Below are 20340 nucleotides of genomic sequence, written 5' to 3' on the forward strand. Positions count from 1 at the left end.
GACTGTTTGGCTAAATCGTGAACCCCGTATTGCCAGATTGAGTGTTAGGTCATAGCCGACATGTGGGCCTCCTCCATTGTTGACATTGTGTTGTTGCACCCATGTTGGGCATCATTTTGGGAATCATCCACCTTGGTCCAAGAGGATGGCTGTGTGAAAACCGGGAGGTCGACCTATTAGTGTTGACGTGAGAAGGGTGCTGCTGGTAGTCGCGCACCTTGTTCTTTCTCTGTTGGTCGTGAACCAGGAGAAGGGCTATCGTTGTCCACGTTAAAGGTAGTAGTGGTTCAAGACATAGTTGACTTAAAGTGGTGGTGGACTGACGCGTCGCTAGTTGCTGCATCAACTGACTGTTTGGAAATTTCTTTTCCCTTTGAACCTTCATCATTGTTGTTATTTGGGTTGCTAAACTTATGATTGCGATTGAGCCTCATTTGAAAATCGTTGTTGTTGAATATGGATTTCCGAAAAGAATCGATATTCTATTTGTGGATGATTGTGATTCGCATTAGAGGTTTACATTGCTGTTGGAGTCATTGAACCAACGATTCATGCTGTTGAAACAACCTGCATTCGCTAATTCGGTTTGCCTAGAAACTCGTTTATTTTTCTGCTGAATTTGTGCTGTGGATGATTGACAAACCTTGGATTTAATATTTTGCTAAGATAGGCCTCATTGAAACTCTGATTCTAATATTTTGCTAAGATAGACCTTATTGAAACTCTGATTCTATGTTTTATCATTTCTGAAACTGAAATGTGTTTTCGAAAGGATTTGGTTTGTGATATTGTTTGCTTCTTAGCTTGTATGTTTGATTTTGTTTCGTATTTGATTTGTGCATTGTCTAACCGGAGTTGGGGTTTAAAGGAAGGGATATTACAAATTGGGAAAATCATTGTTAGAAGTATCTTTCTATGCAGGTTGAACTTTAAACACCTCAAGATAAAATCGGTATATAAAATATATTGTTGGTGTTTGCTATTTCTGTTTCGGTATTCTGGACTACCTGACCCAGTCGCGGTAAACTGGTCGTATCTCCATAGATATAGGTCAGATTTATGGGTTCTAGGACTCGTCGGAAAGCTGACGGAATCCCCAACAACTTTCGTGTTCATCCCATTGGAAGACTGTTCCTATAGTCTCCAAAAACAGACCTGAACAAAGGACTCTGTCATTGACGTGATTGTGTCCTGGTGTGTCAGACAGTCTCAGTGTGTTGGGCGTTATCTCTTCAACCCAGTATTGGTTTTCAGTGTTCATGGATTCGTTGGAGAGGTATCTAAAATACCACCAACTTTCGTGTTCTGACCATTCGCAGATTCTGCCCATAGTCTCTGAAAACGGACGTGAACAGAGTGTTTGTCCGAAGTGTGACTGTGTCCCAAGTGCACGAGTTTGTCTTGTTCATCAGATCATACATCCGCGCTCTGATATCAGAAAATTATGATTTTTATTGCATTGAAAAGATAATTTTATTGGCTACATTTTCTCAGTTTAGCATTTTTATAAATTTTGTGATTTACGGGACCAAATTTCAGTATTATCAGACTTTGTCCTGTTTCTGCATTTTTATTTACTCGCTTCCTCAATAGAACTAATAGGACCGGAGTCTTGGCTGCGAACCGACTCGCTGTCGGCTAGCACCAGCACACCTCGGGGGATATGAGGCGCGCCTCGGTCAAATGGGGGTCAAAGCCCCCATTGACCCATATAGGGCCTCTCCCCTCTTTCTCTCTCACTCTTAGTCTATGTAGTCAAAGGCACCAACTAGATTAGTAGGCGCCTAGTCGGGCTAGTCAAAGGAAAAACTAGGAATCGGGTTACATATGTTCGTTTATGTATGTAGATGTGTCTTAATTTTTTGTCAGGTTTTGTAATATAACAGGTTTATTATGCAGTTATGCTTCACGATAGTGGTATTTTGTACTCTGTGCATTTGTTGATTAATTTTATGTTGGATATATCTTTGTTGTTAGTCTGGGCAGGTTTTGTAATATAACATGTTTACTAAGATTGATGATAGCAATATCTTAAGATTCGTGCATTTGTTATTGATTAATTTTATGTTGGATTCATGTTTGATGTTAGTTTTAGCACTATATTTTAAGAATTTAAATTATTTTAAAATGATTTGGCATTTGTCGATAGTTGTTTGCTTTGCTTATGCAATTGTTTTTAATATTTTGGCAGGTTTTGCAATGTTCGACGTGTTTTTTTTTTGTTTGCTCTATAGCTTATTGTTGATTGATTTTATATTGCATACATGTTTTTTACCAATTTTAGCAGTTCATGTAATATCTCGTAGAATTGTGCCTAATTTTAAATTTAATAAATATGGTTTTTTTATTAAATAAATATATTTGCACTATTTGGATTGATATAGTTACAGTATATATAATATATATTAGAGGGTGATGTTAACTTGGATCCCGATATGGATCTTGGACCCTTTGGGTCAAGATCCATGATCCATTTGTAATAGGATGAATAAGCTTTTAAAAAGAAATAAATAATAATATTAATAAGATAATATATAATATTTTTTTTTCATTTAAGAGTTGTTTTGAAAGACTTTCTTTTTCTGATATGGATGTCCCTTTTTGAGGAGTCCTATATGGGTTATAAAGATAAGTGTGAGCCCTCTCTCTCAATATCAATTTTGAGAGAGAGAGCAAGGAAGAGGGTTGCAGCAACGTCTCTTCATCTTCAGCATCTCCTTTCTTTTTTTTTCGTGAATAGCACAAGGTACGAGTTCTTCTCTGATTCCGAGGGACAAGGGGTTAGCATAGGTCGAACCACATGGGATTAAGAAAGCGAATAACTGAAAAGTCCGACCTATCTTAATAGAGTTTTCAGTTTCATCAGGCTTGGGAAAGATCGCAGCCTGTATTGGATTTGGGTTTCACGACAGTTCCCATTACAGTTATGATCGAGATAATTTTTCCAGCCTATATATATATAAGATACTAGTTTTATGCTACTGAAATTTTTTATTTTGTATGTTGTTGATTAGATTTACTTTTGATTAATTTGTTAAAGTCTGGGCTGAATGGGCAATCCTTATAAGTGACGTCAGGCCCTAACAATATATATGTATCTCTTATTTAGGTTTGATTACTATTGGATCGATACTGCTGATTATAAAACTAATTTTTTTATTACACATTCAGAATTGATGCCCGTGTTGTGATTGAACCTGCGTTTCTCATTGGTTTGAATCCTAGATGTGTATTTTGTTTTGAAATTTCTGCATGTAATGTTTCCAGCAGGCACAAATATACTATTCCTTTGGTTATGTTGAATCAGTTAACTCTGTACAAATTTATTTTACTGTCATGTTTTTTACAATCCTATTCAAGCAAGACCAGACTATAGTGTAAAATCTGAAAAATATTCTGTGTTCTTGGTTTTGATCAAAATGAATCAGTTTGACCCGGTTCAAAACATGGACAAACTGTTTGCATGGTCAGAATTAACATATATTCAGATTTTTGTATGCTCAGAGTTTCACATACTCTGATAACGTTTTCCATGAAATGATGGTTGATTTAATGCATGAATTTTGTGTACAGATTTGTATGCCTATAATTATGTTTCAGATGTTTTGTAAATTTACTGATAGGTTGCTGCTTATTGAGAGACATACATGTATATCGTGTTCTTTGTGAGATTTCATTATAACTGTTAGCAGTCCGATAGGTGTTAGTTAGTATAGGCATGTCAATTAAATCTATTGTGTTTATCTGTGCTTTGGATTTATCACTATGAAATGAATTTCAACATTCATTACAGCTGAGAATTTGTTGAGACGGTCATCTAAGTTTTCATTCAAATCTAAATTTCAGTTTAAATTAGAAAACTGATTTCTTTAACCAAAGAAAGTTTGGGTCTTATATGGCTAATCAAATCTGATTTTTTTTTTTAGAAATTATTAAATCTGATCTGTCTTGGATATTTGGTCAAACCGAAATCTAACAGATGTTGAATTGGACTGGTTATCAAAGTTTTGGATTTTTGGTTGGCAGGGTAAAACTGATTTGCTCGTTTAAATGTGCATTCATTCATTTGCTATGAATATACATTAATGTTGTGTATTGTGAATACAAATTGGTATATCTATGTGTGATTGTGGTTCACCGAGATTTGAAATGCAATTTAAATTTCATTAAATTATGTAGTAGTTATGTATGAACCACTGATGGGTCTTTGGAGGCCAGGTGCATGTGTTCTTGAAATAACAAGTTTGAAATGCATTGAAAAAATGCTTTATATTGCTTTTAAATTAATTACACTATTGAAATTGTCAGAAAATTGCCCAAATTTGGTAATGCATGTTGATTTGCATAACTGTTCTTTTGTAAAGAACCCTTAATGAATTAAGAATGGTAAAACAGACCAAACATTGTAATAATTTGTTATTCTTTGGTTACCCTCTGAAAAAGTAAGACCATTAGATAGCAGTCACGGCGGACCGTAAAGATACTAAAGGTCATGTGCATTGTTTTCTTTAAGAACCCGATGAGTGGTTCGCATTCCCAACCACGGTTGTAGATAACTCCTGCCACTTTGTCTGGGGGTAGAGTTGTTAGACTCAACTGCAGTTATTGATATACTGAAAAAGTGGCATCAATGGATGTTGATTTTCTTGTCGTCCTGGGATTAAGTGTTGATTCATAATATTCTGATTGATCGTGTTGATTTCTGACATCAGTTGAGGAATATGTGTAGAACTCAATTAATAAAATACAAATTGTGTATTAAGATACCAGTGAGAACTGCCTTGAACCACAGGAATTTAACCTATTTTGAGTATTTGCGGGTTTTATACAAGTGAAAACTTAATTATGTGCATTAAGTAGGACATGCATGCAAAAACAATACTTGATAATTGAACTTAAAAAGTCATTCATGCATGTTGCATTGGTTCATGCATCCCTAAATGTTTAATTTATCATGAGATTGTTAATTGTTTTTAATTGAACTCCTTATATTGCAAGGATGTTCTGAATATGTGATGTTTGTAGAGCCTCTTAAACTTATGTTTAATTTGGTTTATGTTAATTTCTTTACTGTTGGAATTCGAAAGGGTCCCGTACGAGAACTTTGGTTCTTACTTCGTTTTTAAAAAAACTTTTTCAGCTACTGAGGCTCAGTGAGCTGGAGGGATCGAGGATTATGTTTTTGGTGGGTCAGATTACGATAGTTTCTTGGAGTTATTGTCTTGAAGAACTTGTTGAACCCTAAATGGGGACTATTCTATTAAATTCAATTCAAACTAAATTTATGGTTTGATTTATTCTATGTTTGGGATGCATGTTGGGTTGTGTATATTAAATCTGTGATGTGCCCCGGGTCCCTAGGATATCTTTCCACAATATTTTAAAATTATTTATTCGTTTAAAAAAATCTGCAAAATTTTCGAGAGTCAGTTTGATGTCGTTACAATTCATTTGCATATTTTTTGTATTTTTAATTAAAGTACTGACTAATCCGCCTAGTCCTGCCCTTCAACTAGGCTTTTTAGGGGTTCACCGACTAAGCATCGCCTAACGCTTTTGACTACATAGCTCTTAGTTGTCAAAAGTTGCGCCTAGGCAAGCTAGGCGAATGGTCATAACCTGAGCTTATAGGCCTAGGCGGTAGGGCCCTATTTTTCGACCTAGGCTATTCTCGCCTATGTCGCAAGGACATGGTTGTCATTTTAAAAAAAAATGTCTCCTTCATTTATTTATTTTTCTTCTTCCTCCCATCCCAAAAGCTTTCTTTTTTTTCTCTCCTTTTCTTTTTCTTCTTTTGCTTTTATTTTTTACCTTGTTTTTTTCTTCTCTTTTTTCTTCTTCCTCCTTTCACCCCTCCGAGTTCTTTTTTTTTTCTTCTTCCTTTTTTCTCCTTTTTTTTTCTTCTTATTTTTTTCTTCCTCATCTTGCCCCTCCACTCTCTTCTTTTTTCTTTTTTTTCTTCCTTTTTATTTTTGTTGTTTACATGTATGCATGTGTTTTTCACACACACACACACACACACACACACACACACACACACATATATATATATATATATATATATATATATATATATATATATATATATATATATTATAAAATCTGTTTTTTCAACTATCTATATATAAGATTAATCTAACATTAAACTACTTGTGTTTAACATTATTAAAATGAGTAAAATACCCTTAAAAGAAGGCATTTTTAAAAATGCATGATTACTTTTTGAGGTTAAAAAAGTAACTTTGATAGATACATAAAGTTACTTTTTTGAAAAAGGTGTGAGACTTTTCAATTCTCTCCAAGTTCAAAAAACCTATAATGCCCATAAAAGTAAGCATGTATTTTCAAAATATACCATTTTTAACGGTTTTTAGTCATTTTAATAAGATTGAATCCATCTAATGTCAAACACAACTAGTTTAATGTTAGATTAACCCATATATATAATATATACATGAGAACCAGGTTCATCCTATCCCCTTTATCTTTAAGTCACCGTTAAGACCTATGTCATAGGGATTCGGCCAACAGGGTGCCTCACCTGTGTCGATGCGATGCGACTTGACTCGGGTGCGGGTGTGGCACCCGATGCGGTCATCTGACGTGGCACCCTATTTGCATGAATGCCCTTCAACCCAATAACTGGTTTGATTTTACAACTACTTGTTTTGATTCTCACTGTTTTGGTCCCAGATTGAATAGAAACTAGAAGTGTGGGATGAGCCAGAGTGTCCAATACCACCCCGCCAATTTCTAGACAATGGGACATCAGAGTGTTATCAGAAAAAGTTTATGTCCCATAATGATTCTTGAAAATATTTGAGATGTTTTTTTATGAGAAGTCTTACAAAATGTTAAGAAAATCCAATTTTCCAGTTTCCATTTCATTTAATCTTGAGATAATCTCACAAAGACATTAATATACTAGCTTTTTAAGATCTCTTGGTAAACTTGGAATGTTGGAGCTTAGAAAAAATTCAACTAAAATTGTTGTGGTAAAAAGTATGAGAATTTCTCACAAACTCACTAATATATTCTACAAGTATATAAAACATTCAGCCAATTCAGTTATGCATCATAGAAAATCTGCATGCCTCATCTCATGAAAATAAGATATCAGTACTTCACTCCAAAAGATATTGAAGGACTCAACATTGCACCTAATCCACTCCCTATCATGAGAACAGATGTTCTACAAGTATGCTTGTCTGACATGATTAAGAAAATACGTACAATGTTTCCAGTAAAAAATATAAACAAAGTGATCAATCCCTAGAAAACATTTTTCATATCAATAAATCTCTCGTAAAATGTAGGTTCACTGTTTAATGAGCCATGTCAATGAATCATGTGAATCACGGAACATGAAATCACATACCTTCTGTAATACATGTAGCTTCTCCCACTTGTCAGGCGACACTTTGTATATATGAACTTCATCATTGTTCGGGCAAAATGCAATCACTACAAGAGAGAGAGAGAGAGAGAGAGATTATTGCCATAGGGAAACAAAAAAGAAACGGGTGAGATGATAGCCAAGCTTAAACTTACTAAATTTACCAAAACACACCAATCAACAGTTTCACATATTCATCATTCAGTCAAAGGCATTGAGAAAGAGAGAAGGAGTGTGAAGCGTTTGGCTGGGACAAATACCATAGAAATTAGTTTAAAATCTATGGGAATAAATGAATCTTCCATCATGAAAATGAGGCTCAAGGTCATTTAGAAAAAGGCCTCCAAATCTTAATGTTCCATCCAGCAAATGCAACCTCGTAATTTTGAAAAAGTAAGGTGGACAGAGGTCCCTACCATGCATGCTTTTTCTTTGCATCTATTTTACTTTAAATGTAGGATGTCATGGTTCGGGGAAAAGAATCAACAACTTTCCGCCAATGTTCCCAGGAATCAAATACACTCAAACGCCGACACTACCGCAACATCAATCGAATTTTCAGTTGAATTCTAAGAAAATTTCTCACGAACACCAACCAAACCATTATAAAAAATAGCGTTCAAGATCGTTGAGAACATCACACAACAAAATTCACCATCATCCAACATTCTCTAACAGATACACAGCCCATCAACGGCATGAGAAAAACAAAAAGAAAACGAGGAGGATCAACATCATCATCCCAATTACGCCACAGCAAATCGTTTCGAATTATGAAAGCAAGTCTACGAATGGCTGCCGCGAACGAAAGAAAAGCTCGAATCATGCAAGGAAGAGCTCAAACCAACCAGATTAAAAAGAAAAAGAAAAAAGGAGAGAAAGAAAACGATCCGATGCGAAACATTACTTGAATGATCGGGACTCCAAGCATGGCAGGTGATGCACGACGCCATCGGATGAACTGAGACGACCGCCATGCCTGCACGCAAAGCATCCGCACACTCAATCAACCCAAAAGAAACAACCAAAAAAACCCTAACCCCAGAAGAAATCAACAACCCAGACACAGCCATCAACCCAAATAACTTCTTCAATTCCTTTGATGATCTCGAAAGATGTGTTTCCATCGATCTGAGACGGGAAATCTCTTGCAAGAAGAGGATAAATCGATCCAAAACCCTAAGCAGGAAACCGAGTATTTGGGAGAAGAGGAACAAAGGAAAACCGAGAAAATTCTAGATATTAGCGGGATCGAAAGATCTCGATCGACGGTGGAGATCTGTACCTGGTACGGTAGGGGGAGTCGCCGGAGAGATAGGGACGGAGGAAGGAACGGAAACGCCTAAGACGACCAAAGGAGTTACTGATGTTTTTAACAAGGAATGTTCAAGATCCAACGGCTGGTAGTTGGACCGGACCTTTGCCTAGATTTGGACCCGGTAATTCGGGTCGATAAACTGTGCCCGTCGGGTTATGAACCGATGATGGGTCTTTGAGCTTAGGCTGCCCATCCCACTACACCAAACCCCTTGGGTCTGTGGCAGACAAATTTGCCCTTAGAAATAAAATGAGTTTTTATAACTTGGATGGAAAGTTGGGTATGCAATAAGGTTACATACGGGTTGGACTCATGAAGTGGATTGTGCAAATTTTGTTTGTGCTTGATCGAACCGATCCAATTCCTTAATGTATTTTGGGATCCAAATCGGAACCATTTGCAAATTTCATTGTTTGATTAACGTATATGAAAAGGGTTTCTATATATAAAAATAAAGAAAAGTTGTAGCTGTCCTGTCTACCACCAGTATTGTTTTTGCAAATCTGACACAGTAGATGTGTTAGGCATTGTCGATTTGGTAAGTAATGACACTTGGAAACAGGACTTTTTAAGCATTATATGTTTTTTAAATTTGTAGACCTTTCATTTTAAAATCTTATAAAAACCTACCAGAGTGTCCGAATTAGACAACCCAACAGTTGATTAGTATAAAACCAAGCATGTATATGGTTGGATCTCTGAAAATAAATATTTTGATTTTTTAACAATATTAGCCATTTATATGTTAGGAGGCTATGACAAAGGCTTTGAAAAGAGTATGCTATTTCACACGTCTTCTCTTCCATTTATTATCTCGGCTGTCCCACTTCCATAGATAGGACAGCGTTAACTGTGTTCCATATAAGAGTATGTTTGATTTGCTGGACAAACTCCTATTCGGCCCTTTTAGAAACAAAAGGCACCGGGAGTAGGGATGGCAGTGGGGCGGGGGACAAGGTCTCCACCCCCGCCCCACCTCAAGATTTTATCCTCCACCCCCGCCTCCATCCCCGGCGGGGAATGGATTTTATCCTCCGTCCCCGCCTTCATCCCGGTTCCATGTCCTCCATCCCCGGTTCAAACGGAGATGAGGCGGGGCGGGGCGGGGATATTGCGGGGAAAAGTGGTCGGGGCGGGGAAAAGTGCACGTCCATCCCCGCCTCCACCCCCGGACGGGGATGGATTTTAACCTTCGTTCCCGCCTCCATCCCCGTTTCATACCCTTCATCCCCGGTCCAAACGAGGTGAGGCGGGGCGGGGCCCCGCTTTCCCCCCGGTCCACTGCCATCCCTAACCGGGAGAAGGCAGTTTCGTCCGTACATTTCCAACGTGGTACAATTTCCCGCATGGGAACCGCTTTGTCCGTGCACGAGTTTATTTCCCGAGTCAAACACGGTCTCACAACCAAGTAGAAGGGATTCTAATAAACTCCAAATGCGGGTTGGGTGGGTCTATAGCTATTAGACGGGCAGTCAAGGTTCGATTCTCATGGGCATTGCCCCTCTGAGCAAGCCAATGCTTAGCATAGGTCTTGAGGCACAGGTCTTAGCTCAGAGTTTTATGCTGCCGGCACAACTATCGTAGGTATGGCAGGCTGAGCTCTGTTGTCGTTCATTTATATCATTGCTATGAACGACTTACAAAACACATGGTTGGACTCTGTATTTTCAGCCGTTCATTTTGCAAACTGTAGATGCCGTTCATCTAAAGCATCAACGACTTTAAAAGAATGTGGGACTCATCAATGAAATGTTGAGCCCAGCCAACCACGATGTTTTGGATGCTGAACGGCATCAGGGTGACATCTGATGGTAACTCGTTGGATTACGCACTCGATTTAATATGAACAATCTCATAGGTAAACTCATAGCACCAACCACATGCAGGGGTGGGCAACTGGCCCAGCAGCCCGATGGGTCAAGCCGACTCAATTCGCCATGGGCCGGGTTTGAGCCATGATTTTAGGCCCGAGCTTGTTAGGTAGCGAGTAGTAACTTGACACGTACGTGGGCTGGGTTCGGACCGGCCTACAGGCTACTGGTTCGGCTCAATGGGCTTGAGTTATTTATTAAATTTTGTAATAATATAATTTGTTTTAAAATTAACTATTAATAACTTGAATAACTATTATTATTTATCTGATTAGTTGCATTGAAACTTGTTAATTATTATTATTTACCTAATTAGTTGTACTGATTAAAAAATAGTTGCATGGAAACTTGCTATCCTCTTGTTAACCTATAATTCAGTCAAGCATTGGGTTAGGTCGGGCAGGGCCAGACCGCACCTGGCCTGCTTCACATTGGCCTGTTGGGCCATGGGCTTCTCTTCAAACTCGAACTTGTTATGAACCGTGCCTAAACCCGTTTCTTTAGTAAATGGGCTGAGCCGTTGACCGGGCTAGCCCGATTCATTAGCGGGTTGGACCGGCCCAATATCCACCCCTAACCACATGAATTTGATTTTAGTTAGGGGTGTCAACGGTCAGGTTTGGTTCAAACCCAGGTGGAACCAGACTTGGATCAAATTTTTAGGTATGGTATCGAGTTCAAACCCGAGTGTAATTGGGTCCATTTTAAGAAAACACCATATCTGGACCCGATAAGAACTGCATGAACCAAACTCAGACCATACCTGGTAAAACCATATTTTCTGTCATCTTTACATTAAAAAATTACGGGTCTTAATCGAAACTCAGGTCGGGTTGGGGTTTGGTATAAAATTTCACAAATTATACCTGGGTTCATGTATTAATGGGACCTTCCAGTCCATACTTGGGTCTATCATCATACCCGAACCCTGTAGGGTTTGCTTCCGGTGCCAGGCCGGTTGAAACCAGTGTAATGCTGCCACGTGATTAATCTTAGCGATATTGCTGACATCATTGCTGATGCACGATCTGAACACTTCACAAGTGACGTTACTCGAGGAAGGTTACACAACATGTTTTGTCCTAAAGGGGGGCAAATAATATGATTTTTAAAGCATACCATTAATGCCTTCATGCGTCCTGCGTTTGCGTGAGCGAGGGGACATGTGGGGCCGATGCTTTGTGCATCCTGCGGACCGCGAATCAAACGCTCTCTAACAGAGCCCAAGTGCACACTAAAATTTTATCAGAATTCCATTGCGCAGACACTAGAAATGAAACTAAATCAAGTCATACTCATAGTTGCAGTAATTTTTGTGAATGGACTCTCAAGATCGATATTCAAAGGGCCCATTTGTTTTGCAGATCGACTCAAATCGCCTATTCAAACGTGTTCCGTGTGTTCGCCACGTTCATAGTTTGTTTGGATGGGCGTGGCCTCAAATCACGCCCTCAGGGTGCGTTTAATACACAACGCTTGTCCTGGACGCACCAGTCGCACCTCGCCAAATACCACTGCACAGCAACACAAGACGTGCTGCATCCTGCGCAGCTCGCGTTATCCGTGCGTTTCAAACACGGGACACAGCCCGGGCGGGGTCCCCGCCCTGGCGCGTACGTACTGGAGAGCAGATCAGGTGATCTACCTAATCATTTTAAGGAAAGTGATATGGCATCCTCACCGTCCACAAATTGCATAAAAGATCACGTAATGGACGGTCAAGATTTCAAATCACGCTCTCAAAATGATTTGCCGGACCACCTGATTTGCTCTCGACGTACTTCTCATACTTAAAACGTTAGTGAAGTCGACGTTTACCCCGTTTCGCACGGCTCTCTCGTCGTGAAATTAGCCGCCTCGTCCTACAAAAAGGTGGAAAAAAGCCTTCAGATCTCACGACCATCTCTCTCTCTCTCTCTCTCTCTCTGTTGACTGAGGGAAGGAAGGAAGGAAGGATGGAGAAGGCAGCGATCAGGCAGAAGGTTTTGTTGGGTCATCTCAGGCCAATCTCCCCGGGCCTCGACGATCCAACCGTCCAAGTAATTTTCTCCCCGTTTATTTTCTTTCTTTTTTGTCAATTTTTTTTACAGAGTTTGTTTAATCTGCGAGCGTAATGATTTTTATATAATTCTTTTTTCTTGTTTTTTTTCTGGGGAAAGAACAGGGTGTCGGAGTTTTCTATGGATATGTTCTGGTTGTTGTTTGAAGCCATTGATATTCTTTCATTTTTCCTTTTCTATATTGTTTTTGGGAGTTTGGATCCTTGGACAATTTTGGAATTGATTTTGGGAAGTCTGATGATAAAGTTCGGGTTGAGTATTTTTTTCGTTAACGTGTTTGGAGAAATCATCTATTGGTGGTTTGGTAGATGATATTCTTTACAGAGATGGTCTGATTCTCTTTTTGATTTGTTGGAATTCATGGTGGGGATGGGAATTCAGAGATTTCAATACTTCCAGGGTTCAGATAGGTACTGGTTCTTGCTGAAACCTCCACTAAAACTTAGTGGTGTTTGTGCTGCAAATAATCTAACTATGTGTTGGTGAAATTCGCTTTGTTGAGTGTATCATGTAGAAGATTGACAGATGATCTAGCAAGTTAAGCCCTATGAATTGCTACTTTGATGCTTCGAGTGTTTTTTTTTCCTGGAAGCATTTATGTTAATTTGATGTAGGTTTTCAGTAGATTTAGGGTATGTTGGTGTTCAGACATTTCAGTTACATTGTTATATAGATCTATTAACTTTTTTTGGCTGTTTTCTAAATACTTTGAAATTTTTTCCCATTTTCCTTTTCTCATTATCGCACACACACAAAATGTTAAATTTCCTCCCTTATCTTGTTATTATTTTGAACTTTGGCGTGTACCCAGTTTTCAAATGCAATGAGGGCAGTCGACCAATCGGAGTTTGTTCTGAAATTTAAAAAAAAACTGTATTTTCAGCACGGGGACCATATCAACTAGCATCATTTGCTTTTCTTGAAATTTGTTCATATTTCTTTTCCTTTTTGCTAACTGTTCCGTTTAGAAACTCGGTAGCTGGTACAACTGATGTTATGTCAGCAACAAAAACTTGGAGGTCTTTGCCCAAGAGATCATGGAAGGGTTCAATTGCATGGCCTCTTGTTTTCGTCCAAGTTTTTTTTTCTGTTTCCCTGATCCAAGTTATTCGTTACTGATTTAATCTGTGATACAGGCATCAGTTTGTTTGGCTGGGGATAGTGCACCATATCATAGAACTGCTGCTTTTGGCGATGATATTGTGATTGTGGCGTAAGTTCAAAACAGATCACAAATTGTGAATCATGCATAGCTCTTGAAGGATTTGCAGGCATTTGTTTGCATGGATTTGATATACTAGAGAGAATAGGGGTCGGTGGGTAATGGGCTGTCTTCTCTCCTCTTTCCGATGGGTCCATTGGCTTGTCAGCAGGCTGTGGCCTGGGCCCGTCAAAGGGCCACGCCAAGCTAATACCTGGTTCTGGGGCTGGGTTGCCTGACCTAACTGAACTGATGGGCAACGGGCTGGCCCAGATCTTTTTGGTGCCTGACCTGCTCGCTGACAGGCTATGAGCACGTCAAGCTCTGCCCAGCCTTTTGGTGTGCAGGGCTTAAGCCTTGATTGGGCAGGCTGGAACTCAAAATGGAGGCCTAAATGCGGTCCACATGGGCCACGCTGCCTGGACTGATGCCAGCCCTATTAGTGGAAGTGCTTTTTAACGGTACTTACTTCACTGCTCAGTTTCTTATTTCGGTGTTTTTCATTCTTTATAGTGCATACCGCACTTCAATTTGCAAGTCCAAGCGTGGGGGATTCAAGGACACGTATCCTGATGACTTACTTGCGCCTGTACTTAAGGTTAGCTGAACTTACTACACACTACTAGCCTACTAGGTGATGCAATTTTTGTGTCCCATTCTCTGTATCTTTCTTTCTCAGTAGTTTCTTTTTCGTTTCTTCAGGAGTTGTACTTTGAGTGGATAGACTATCTCATGTGTAAACAGAATTGGGACAGCACTTCCTAGTCTTTTGTTGCCCTGTTGATTAGTTGTTTTACTTAAGTTTCGATTGTCCAATGTAGGCACTGCTAGACACAACTGGTCTAAACCCAAATGAAGTTGGGGATATTGTTGTTGGTACTGTGTTGGCACCAGGTACTCAGAGAGCAAGTGAATGCAGGATGGCAGCCTTTTATGCTGGGTTTCCTGGTACAGTAGTGTGGTTCAGTAACATTGTGATAATTCCTTGTCTTTTTCTTGTTTCTAGCTTCCCTTTAACGATTTGTTTTGTCATACAGAAACAGTACCTATAAGAACCGTCAACAGGCAGTGCTCTTCTGGCTTACAGGCTGTTGCTGATGTTGCTGCTGCCATAAAAGCTGGCTTCTATGACATTGGTAAGTATGCAATTTTACTTCTTGATGTGAACATTGGGATTAGTTATCTCACCGGCTTCCTTAACATATTCCATTAGGCATTGGATGTGGGTTAGAGTCTATGACCACAAACACCATGGTTTGGTCAGACCCAGTTAATCCCAGAGTACGTATCCTCAAAGTTCTATCATGGTTTTACAATTTTGTTAAACAACAGTAAACTTTTTATTGCTTGAGTTTCGTTTGAATCTATTAAAATTTTACTTTTAGCCAGCTAATTTTTCCAGCTGCTGTCGGTGATGTTTATGATTGTTTTATTCTTTAATTCACTAGGCAAAGGCCCATGTACAAGCTCATGACTGCCTTCTTCCAATGGGCATTACATCAGAAAATGTTGCTCACCGCTATGGTGTGACACGTCTGGAGCAGGATCAGGCTTCAGTGAGTTATCATCTACGGCTATTGTGTGCTACAGTGCCCATTACTCTAGGTTAAGTCTAATAATTTAATACATAATGCATTTATAGGTTGAATCTCATAGGCGAGCAGCTGCAGCAACTGCTTCAGGAAAATTCAAAGACGAAATCGTTCCTGTGCACACAAAGGTGGAGTTTTGCCAGATTTGAGAAATATTTCTTTAATTGGCCAATTGAATTTTCATAGCTTCTTAATTGATGAATACTTTATTCAAAAAGGTTGTAGATCCAAAAACAGGTGAAGAAAAGAGTGTTACCATTTCTGTAGATGATGGCATTCGACCAAACACTTCACTCTCAGTCCTAGCAAAGCTGAAACCTGCTTTTAAGAAGGATGGGACTACGACTGCCGGTACATGCCGATAAACTACATCTTCTCCTTCTGCTCCCTGTATTGTCTGTTGCTGATTACTATAAGCTCATTCATTGATCTTCACATTGATAGGAAACTCAAGCCAAGTGTGTGATGGTGCTGGAGCAGTCTTGCTTATGAAAAGATCTTTGGCAGTGAAGAAAGGACTTCCTATTCTTGGTGTATTAAGGTTTTTCCTTCTGAAACATCTGTTCATGTCTGCTTTTTGTACCTTTTCTTTGGAACTGTTCTACTCTTCTGATGCTTTTTCTTTTAGTTTGAATTGATGGTAGATGCCAATGGCATCACAGTGGTTACTGAACAAGTCAGTGATGTTGTACTGGTTAGAGTATTTATTGAGACATACTTCCTGTCGATGGGTCCGTTGCTTCAGTTGCCTATTTGTGTGTCTTTTTCCAGCTGTGTGTGTGTGTTCTTGTCCATTGGGAATTTGACTTTCCATGGAGTGAACAATATTGTTGTACTGACATTGCAAGAAAATTCATTCATTTGCTGCTTAAAATATCAGTTGTGCCGTGATACTTTTTGGATCTTGATAAATGTACACGTGGAAGTGGTTACTTTCCTTCATCCTGGGATCCTGTCATTATATACCTTTTCCTACTGACAGAGTATTTAATATGTAATTCTGGATATTTTGGTTTAACATTTTATTTCTGGATGCACAAACCTAGGAGTTTTGTTGCTGTTGGAGTTGATCCTGCTGTCATGGGGATTGGCCCCATGGTTGCAATTCCTGCAGCAGTTAAGGCTGCTGGTCTTGAAGTTAATGATGTTGATCTTTTTGAAATAAATGAGGTAGTATTGATGTGAAATATGTTTATCAAATCTCTTGAAGTTGGAAGATAGTTGACTGTTTTTGTGTCGTAGGCATTTGCATCTCAATATGTGTATTGCTGTAAGAAATTGGAGCTAGATCCAGAGAAAGTGAACGTCAATGGAGGTGCTATTGCTCTGGGGCATCCTTTGGGCGCCACAGGTACTTTAAAAACTCAAGCACATCTTAGTATTTTTTTTTATTTATGTCTAAATTATATTGTTTTTGTGGGCTAATGTTTTTATGATCTGTAAAGAGCATGCGGATGCATTTTTTGCTAGATAGTGGCAGTTGTTATGCTTGCCAGTGTCATAAGTTGGGGTGTCACATATAAGAAGAGGCAATGCATTTGTTGCTAGTTAGTGGCAGTTGTTGTAAGAAAATAGGCAGAAATGTAACCCAAAAATGCAAAGCATTCACAAAGTCCAATAATGGACAAACACTACGGCATTCAAACAAGAAGTTCACAAAGGGACAATATGAAAGCCTAAAAAGGCTATACAAGCATAAAAAATAATAAAATATTTATTGGATTGAGCCTTGAAAGGCATGCTAATACAAGGGGGAATGACCCCTATTTATACAACAAAATAAAGCAAAAGGGAGAGCCATTGGGGGCTCCCCATAGAGACGTTGGGAGCCCCCAACAACTCCATGTGGGACCCCCAATGCATGTTCAAAAAGGGGATTAACAAATGAAAAATTGCAAAAAAATAAAAGAATAAAATCACCTAATTAATAAATAGTTGTTTTTATAAACAACTATGTAAAAAGACAAAAATACCCCTATAGGGTATTACAAATGAATTACATAATTTTTATGTATATATATATATATACACACACACGTATGTATATATACATATGTATATATATTTTTAACATATGTGTTGCTTGCCAGTGTTATAACTTATAAGTTGGGATATCACATATAAGAGGGCATCATTCATGGGCATTAGCCATTTATCTCAGCTAAGCCTCAAGTGTTGCAGATGGGGTTGGTTGGGTAACCATAGAGCTGCCTCGTTTGTTCCAAAGTTTTAAAGCTAGACTTGCTCCACTGTTTGGCAAAACTTGGTTATCCTTGTGAACTAAATGGATTTGTTCATATTAAATTTAATCCTTAAGATCAAACCTTTTTGCATACCTGAGGGTAAAAAATGAACTTTTTAAGGATTTTCTAGTTCTCTTATCATATAAAATGGGAGTTCATATTATTGAATCATAATTTATTCTTTAGTACAGATCCTTTTTGCATACCCGAGGGTCAAAAAATGAACCTTTTTTTCAGGATTTTCTAGTTCTCTACTTTTGGGGCTCTCCAGTTGGGGACCATGGTAGTCTTTTTTTTCACCCTCTTCTTCTCAATGGTACATGTTCAAGGTGGTTTGCCTTACAAGTTAAAATATAAGAGGTGAGACGAGATATTTTGAGGCCTTTCTTTTGGAGGTTTCTCGTTTATTTTTTTGTTCATATTCTATTTTAGTAGAATTTTAAGCTCTGTTTCCTTAGTTTGTTCTTCTTTTACTTTTCTTTTTAATCTCTTTTTGTTTCCAATTTGATTTTTGAAAGTTTGCAATGGAATATGCTCTTTATGTTGAAAAAGAGTTCTAAGACCGACCCAATGAAGGACTATTTAATCAACAATTCATAGTCATGATGTAGCAACATCAGTTTGGTGAACTGAGAATGTTCAAATAAATAATACAAATCACAGCTGTTTTTGTCCTTTAAATTACTTTCTGAAACATTTTTGGGTTGTACTACTGATCCTATTGGTTTGTGTCTTTCTTAGGATCTCATCTCTCCAAGTATGCTGTCAATGATTATGGTTTAGTGCCTTTTTTTTTTTACTGAGAGGAAAGCTTCGGGATAACCCCATGGAATTTGAAGCTGAGACCCCTTGGTTATGATAGAGCCACCTAACCATCCAGCAATACTAGCAAATCTATGATTACAGATCACTAGCAAAGTAGCTTGTAGATAAGAAAGGGAATATCAAATATATATCCTATACAAATACACAGTCCCACGCACATTTACATATATGATATATTTTTTTATTTTTTAAACAAAGCTACTCTTATATGTTTCATATCTCAGCCTTTATGGAAGGTTGTTAGTGTCTGTGTCCTGTTTCCTTCCCTGCAAGGGTTTGGCAAGGAAATGGTCTACTACCTATTGGCTGGCGTCAGATGCTGCCACTAAGAATGCCTCTGACGCACAACCTTTCTTCCTATAATAGCAGACTAAATTCAAATTGGATCTCGCATTACCTTCTGTGTCCTGTAATCTCTCTTTCTCTCTCTCTGTCATAGTTGGCTGTGTCGAAGTCTTTATCTATATGATGAACATGTATTTTGATGAAAGAAAGATTTGGAGTTTGTCTTGAAATATGAGAACATACTCCGACTTGATTGTGATGTGAGATCTATACATGGTCTCTTCGATTGGGTCTTAATCAGCTTACTAGTTTGATTTTGGCAGTAACTGCAGTCCACTTAAACTTGGATGCAGTCTTGGCAATTTAAGTTCAGGTTCATATCCACATGAGTTTGTGCAGAGCTGCCACTATGTGTTTGTGTGAGGGCACACACATGCATACGTATGCATACATATGCCTACCCCGTGTGAAGAGAAAAAGATGAAAAAAGGTTTTACTCGTTAGGTTAGAACATCATAGATTTGCCTGGGTTGTACCACAGAGAACTTTCACAGGTCTGGCAAGAGGACTCTGTAGTTGAATTTGGGCTTACTTTCCTCCTATTCTTTGGCAGCCCTGTTTTGAAAGCGTTCAAGGTTAATTCACACACACAACACCCTACCCATAAGGGCTGCCATCCTAGTTCAATCGTTTATAGCTGCTTTCTGGACCATGTGTTTTCATATTGTTTAGTTGCTCGTGTGATGTGTACATTTCAATATGTGGTATTGCAAAAGGTTGCATCATGCACCAATGCTAATTACTCTTTTTGAGTTGTTAGGTGCTCGATGTGTGGCTACTTTGTTGCACGAGATGAAGCGTCGAGGCAAAGACTGCAGATTTGGAGTTGTGTCCATGTGCATAGGTGAGCACATCATACCTTATTTGTCTATTTGCTTTTTTATAGACTGAACTTTTGAAGATATGAGGAACTCCTGAATAAAAATGTCCAACAGGCACAGGCATGGGGGCTGCAGCTGTTTTTGAAAGGGGGGATTCTGTCGATCAGCTTTGCAATGCCGGGAAGATTCAAGCCCATAACTTACTCTCTAAAGATGCTCTGTAGACTGTAGTCAACTGTGGAGAAACCTATTCGTGTTCTAATAATATTAGGAAGATAAGTAGGAGACTTTTATTGGAACATAAATTTGTTATTGGTGGCCACTGTAGCGTGCTTACTGTCTCTCATGTTTTTCCTTATGAAACACAAACATTGAAGGCTTATCATTATCTTAATGGCAGGATTGGTTTCTTTGCTTTTATAGATCCAACTGCATTCTTCCTTATTCTGGTTCAACCCTAGGGGTGTCAATTCAATGTAAAAGAGAAAATAAATATTATTTTACCGGGTATGGTCCAGTATGTAATTCTTGTAGGATCTGTGTATGGTTTCTCTTCTCTTATCGTCGGTCCAAGTGGACCTGGTACCAGAATCTCAAATCAGATCTGGGTTTTGGTCTCACCTGAGTCCGTACCAAACCCCACCTGTTGACAACTTGACACCCCTAGT

At 38.6% G+C, this 20340-nt stretch overlaps 2 protein-coding genes across 7 annotated transcripts in view; one reads left to right on the plus strand and one right to left on the minus strand.

Moving 5' to 3' along the window:
- LOC149819301 (actin-related protein 2/3 complex subunit 1A-like) overlaps window positions 1-8738 on the minus strand; it is a 56614-nt gene extending 47876 nt beyond the window's left edge. For 2 of the 6 annotated variants that reach the window (XR_016427414.1, XR_016427415.1), the window contains exons 1-2: window positions 8304-8541; window positions 7379-7464 (exon numbers count right to left, since the gene is read on the minus strand). Coding sequence is in view for 4 of the 6 variants with exons in the window: in XM_089985839.1 (XP_089841965.1) it covers window positions 7379-7464; window positions 8304-8523 (306 nt within the window). In the remaining 2 variants the exon portion in view is untranslated. Of the gene's footprint in view, window positions 1-7378; window positions 7465-8303; window positions 8542-8681 lie in introns of those variants that run through there. The other 4 variants (XM_089985842.1, XM_089985839.1, XM_089985840.1 and 1 more) reach the window with 4 other exon arrangements.
- Window positions 8739-12443: 3705 nt separating this feature from the next.
- LOC149819302 (3-ketoacyl-CoA thiolase 2, peroxisomal-like) lies at window positions 12444-20071 on the plus strand. The gene is made up of 14 exons (XM_089985843.1): window positions 12444-12624; window positions 13782-13858; window positions 14360-14444; window positions 14668-14794; window positions 14884-14982; window positions 15060-15127; window positions 15295-15402; window positions 15489-15566; window positions 15657-15789; window positions 15883-15979; window positions 16485-16608; window positions 16681-16789; window positions 19612-19695; window positions 19787-20071. Exons 1-14 carry the CDS (start codon window positions 12541-12543, stop codon window positions 19894-19896), a joined length of 1383 nt encoding a protein of 460 aa, XP_089841969.1. The 5' UTR covers window positions 12444-12540; the 3' UTR covers window positions 19897-20071.
- The last annotated feature ends 269 nt before the right edge of the window (window positions 20072-20340 follow it).

The sequence above is a fragment of the Nuphar pumila genome, chromosome 13 (genome assembly GCF_984573655.1).
Source record: "Nuphar pumila chromosome 13, dmNupPumi1.hap1.1, whole genome shotgun sequence".
NCBI lineage: Eukaryota > Viridiplantae > Streptophyta > Magnoliopsida > Nymphaeales > Nymphaeaceae > Nuphar > Nuphar pumila.

Bases quoted from the DNA above. Each gene is read 5' to 3' on its own strand.
- LOC149819302 (XM_089985843.1), top strand. From the start codon at position 12,541: ATGGAGAAGGCAGCGATCAGGCAGAAGGTTTTGTTGGGTCATCTCAGG. The intron at 15,128-15,294 runs GTACGTATCCTC...TTAATTCACTAG, and splicing joins CAGACCCAGTTAATCCCAGA to GCAAAGGCCCATGTACAAGC. The intron at 15,567-15,656 runs GTGGAGTTTTGC...TTATTCAAAAAG, and splicing joins TCGTTCCTGTGCACACAAAG to GTTGTAGATCCAAAAACAGG.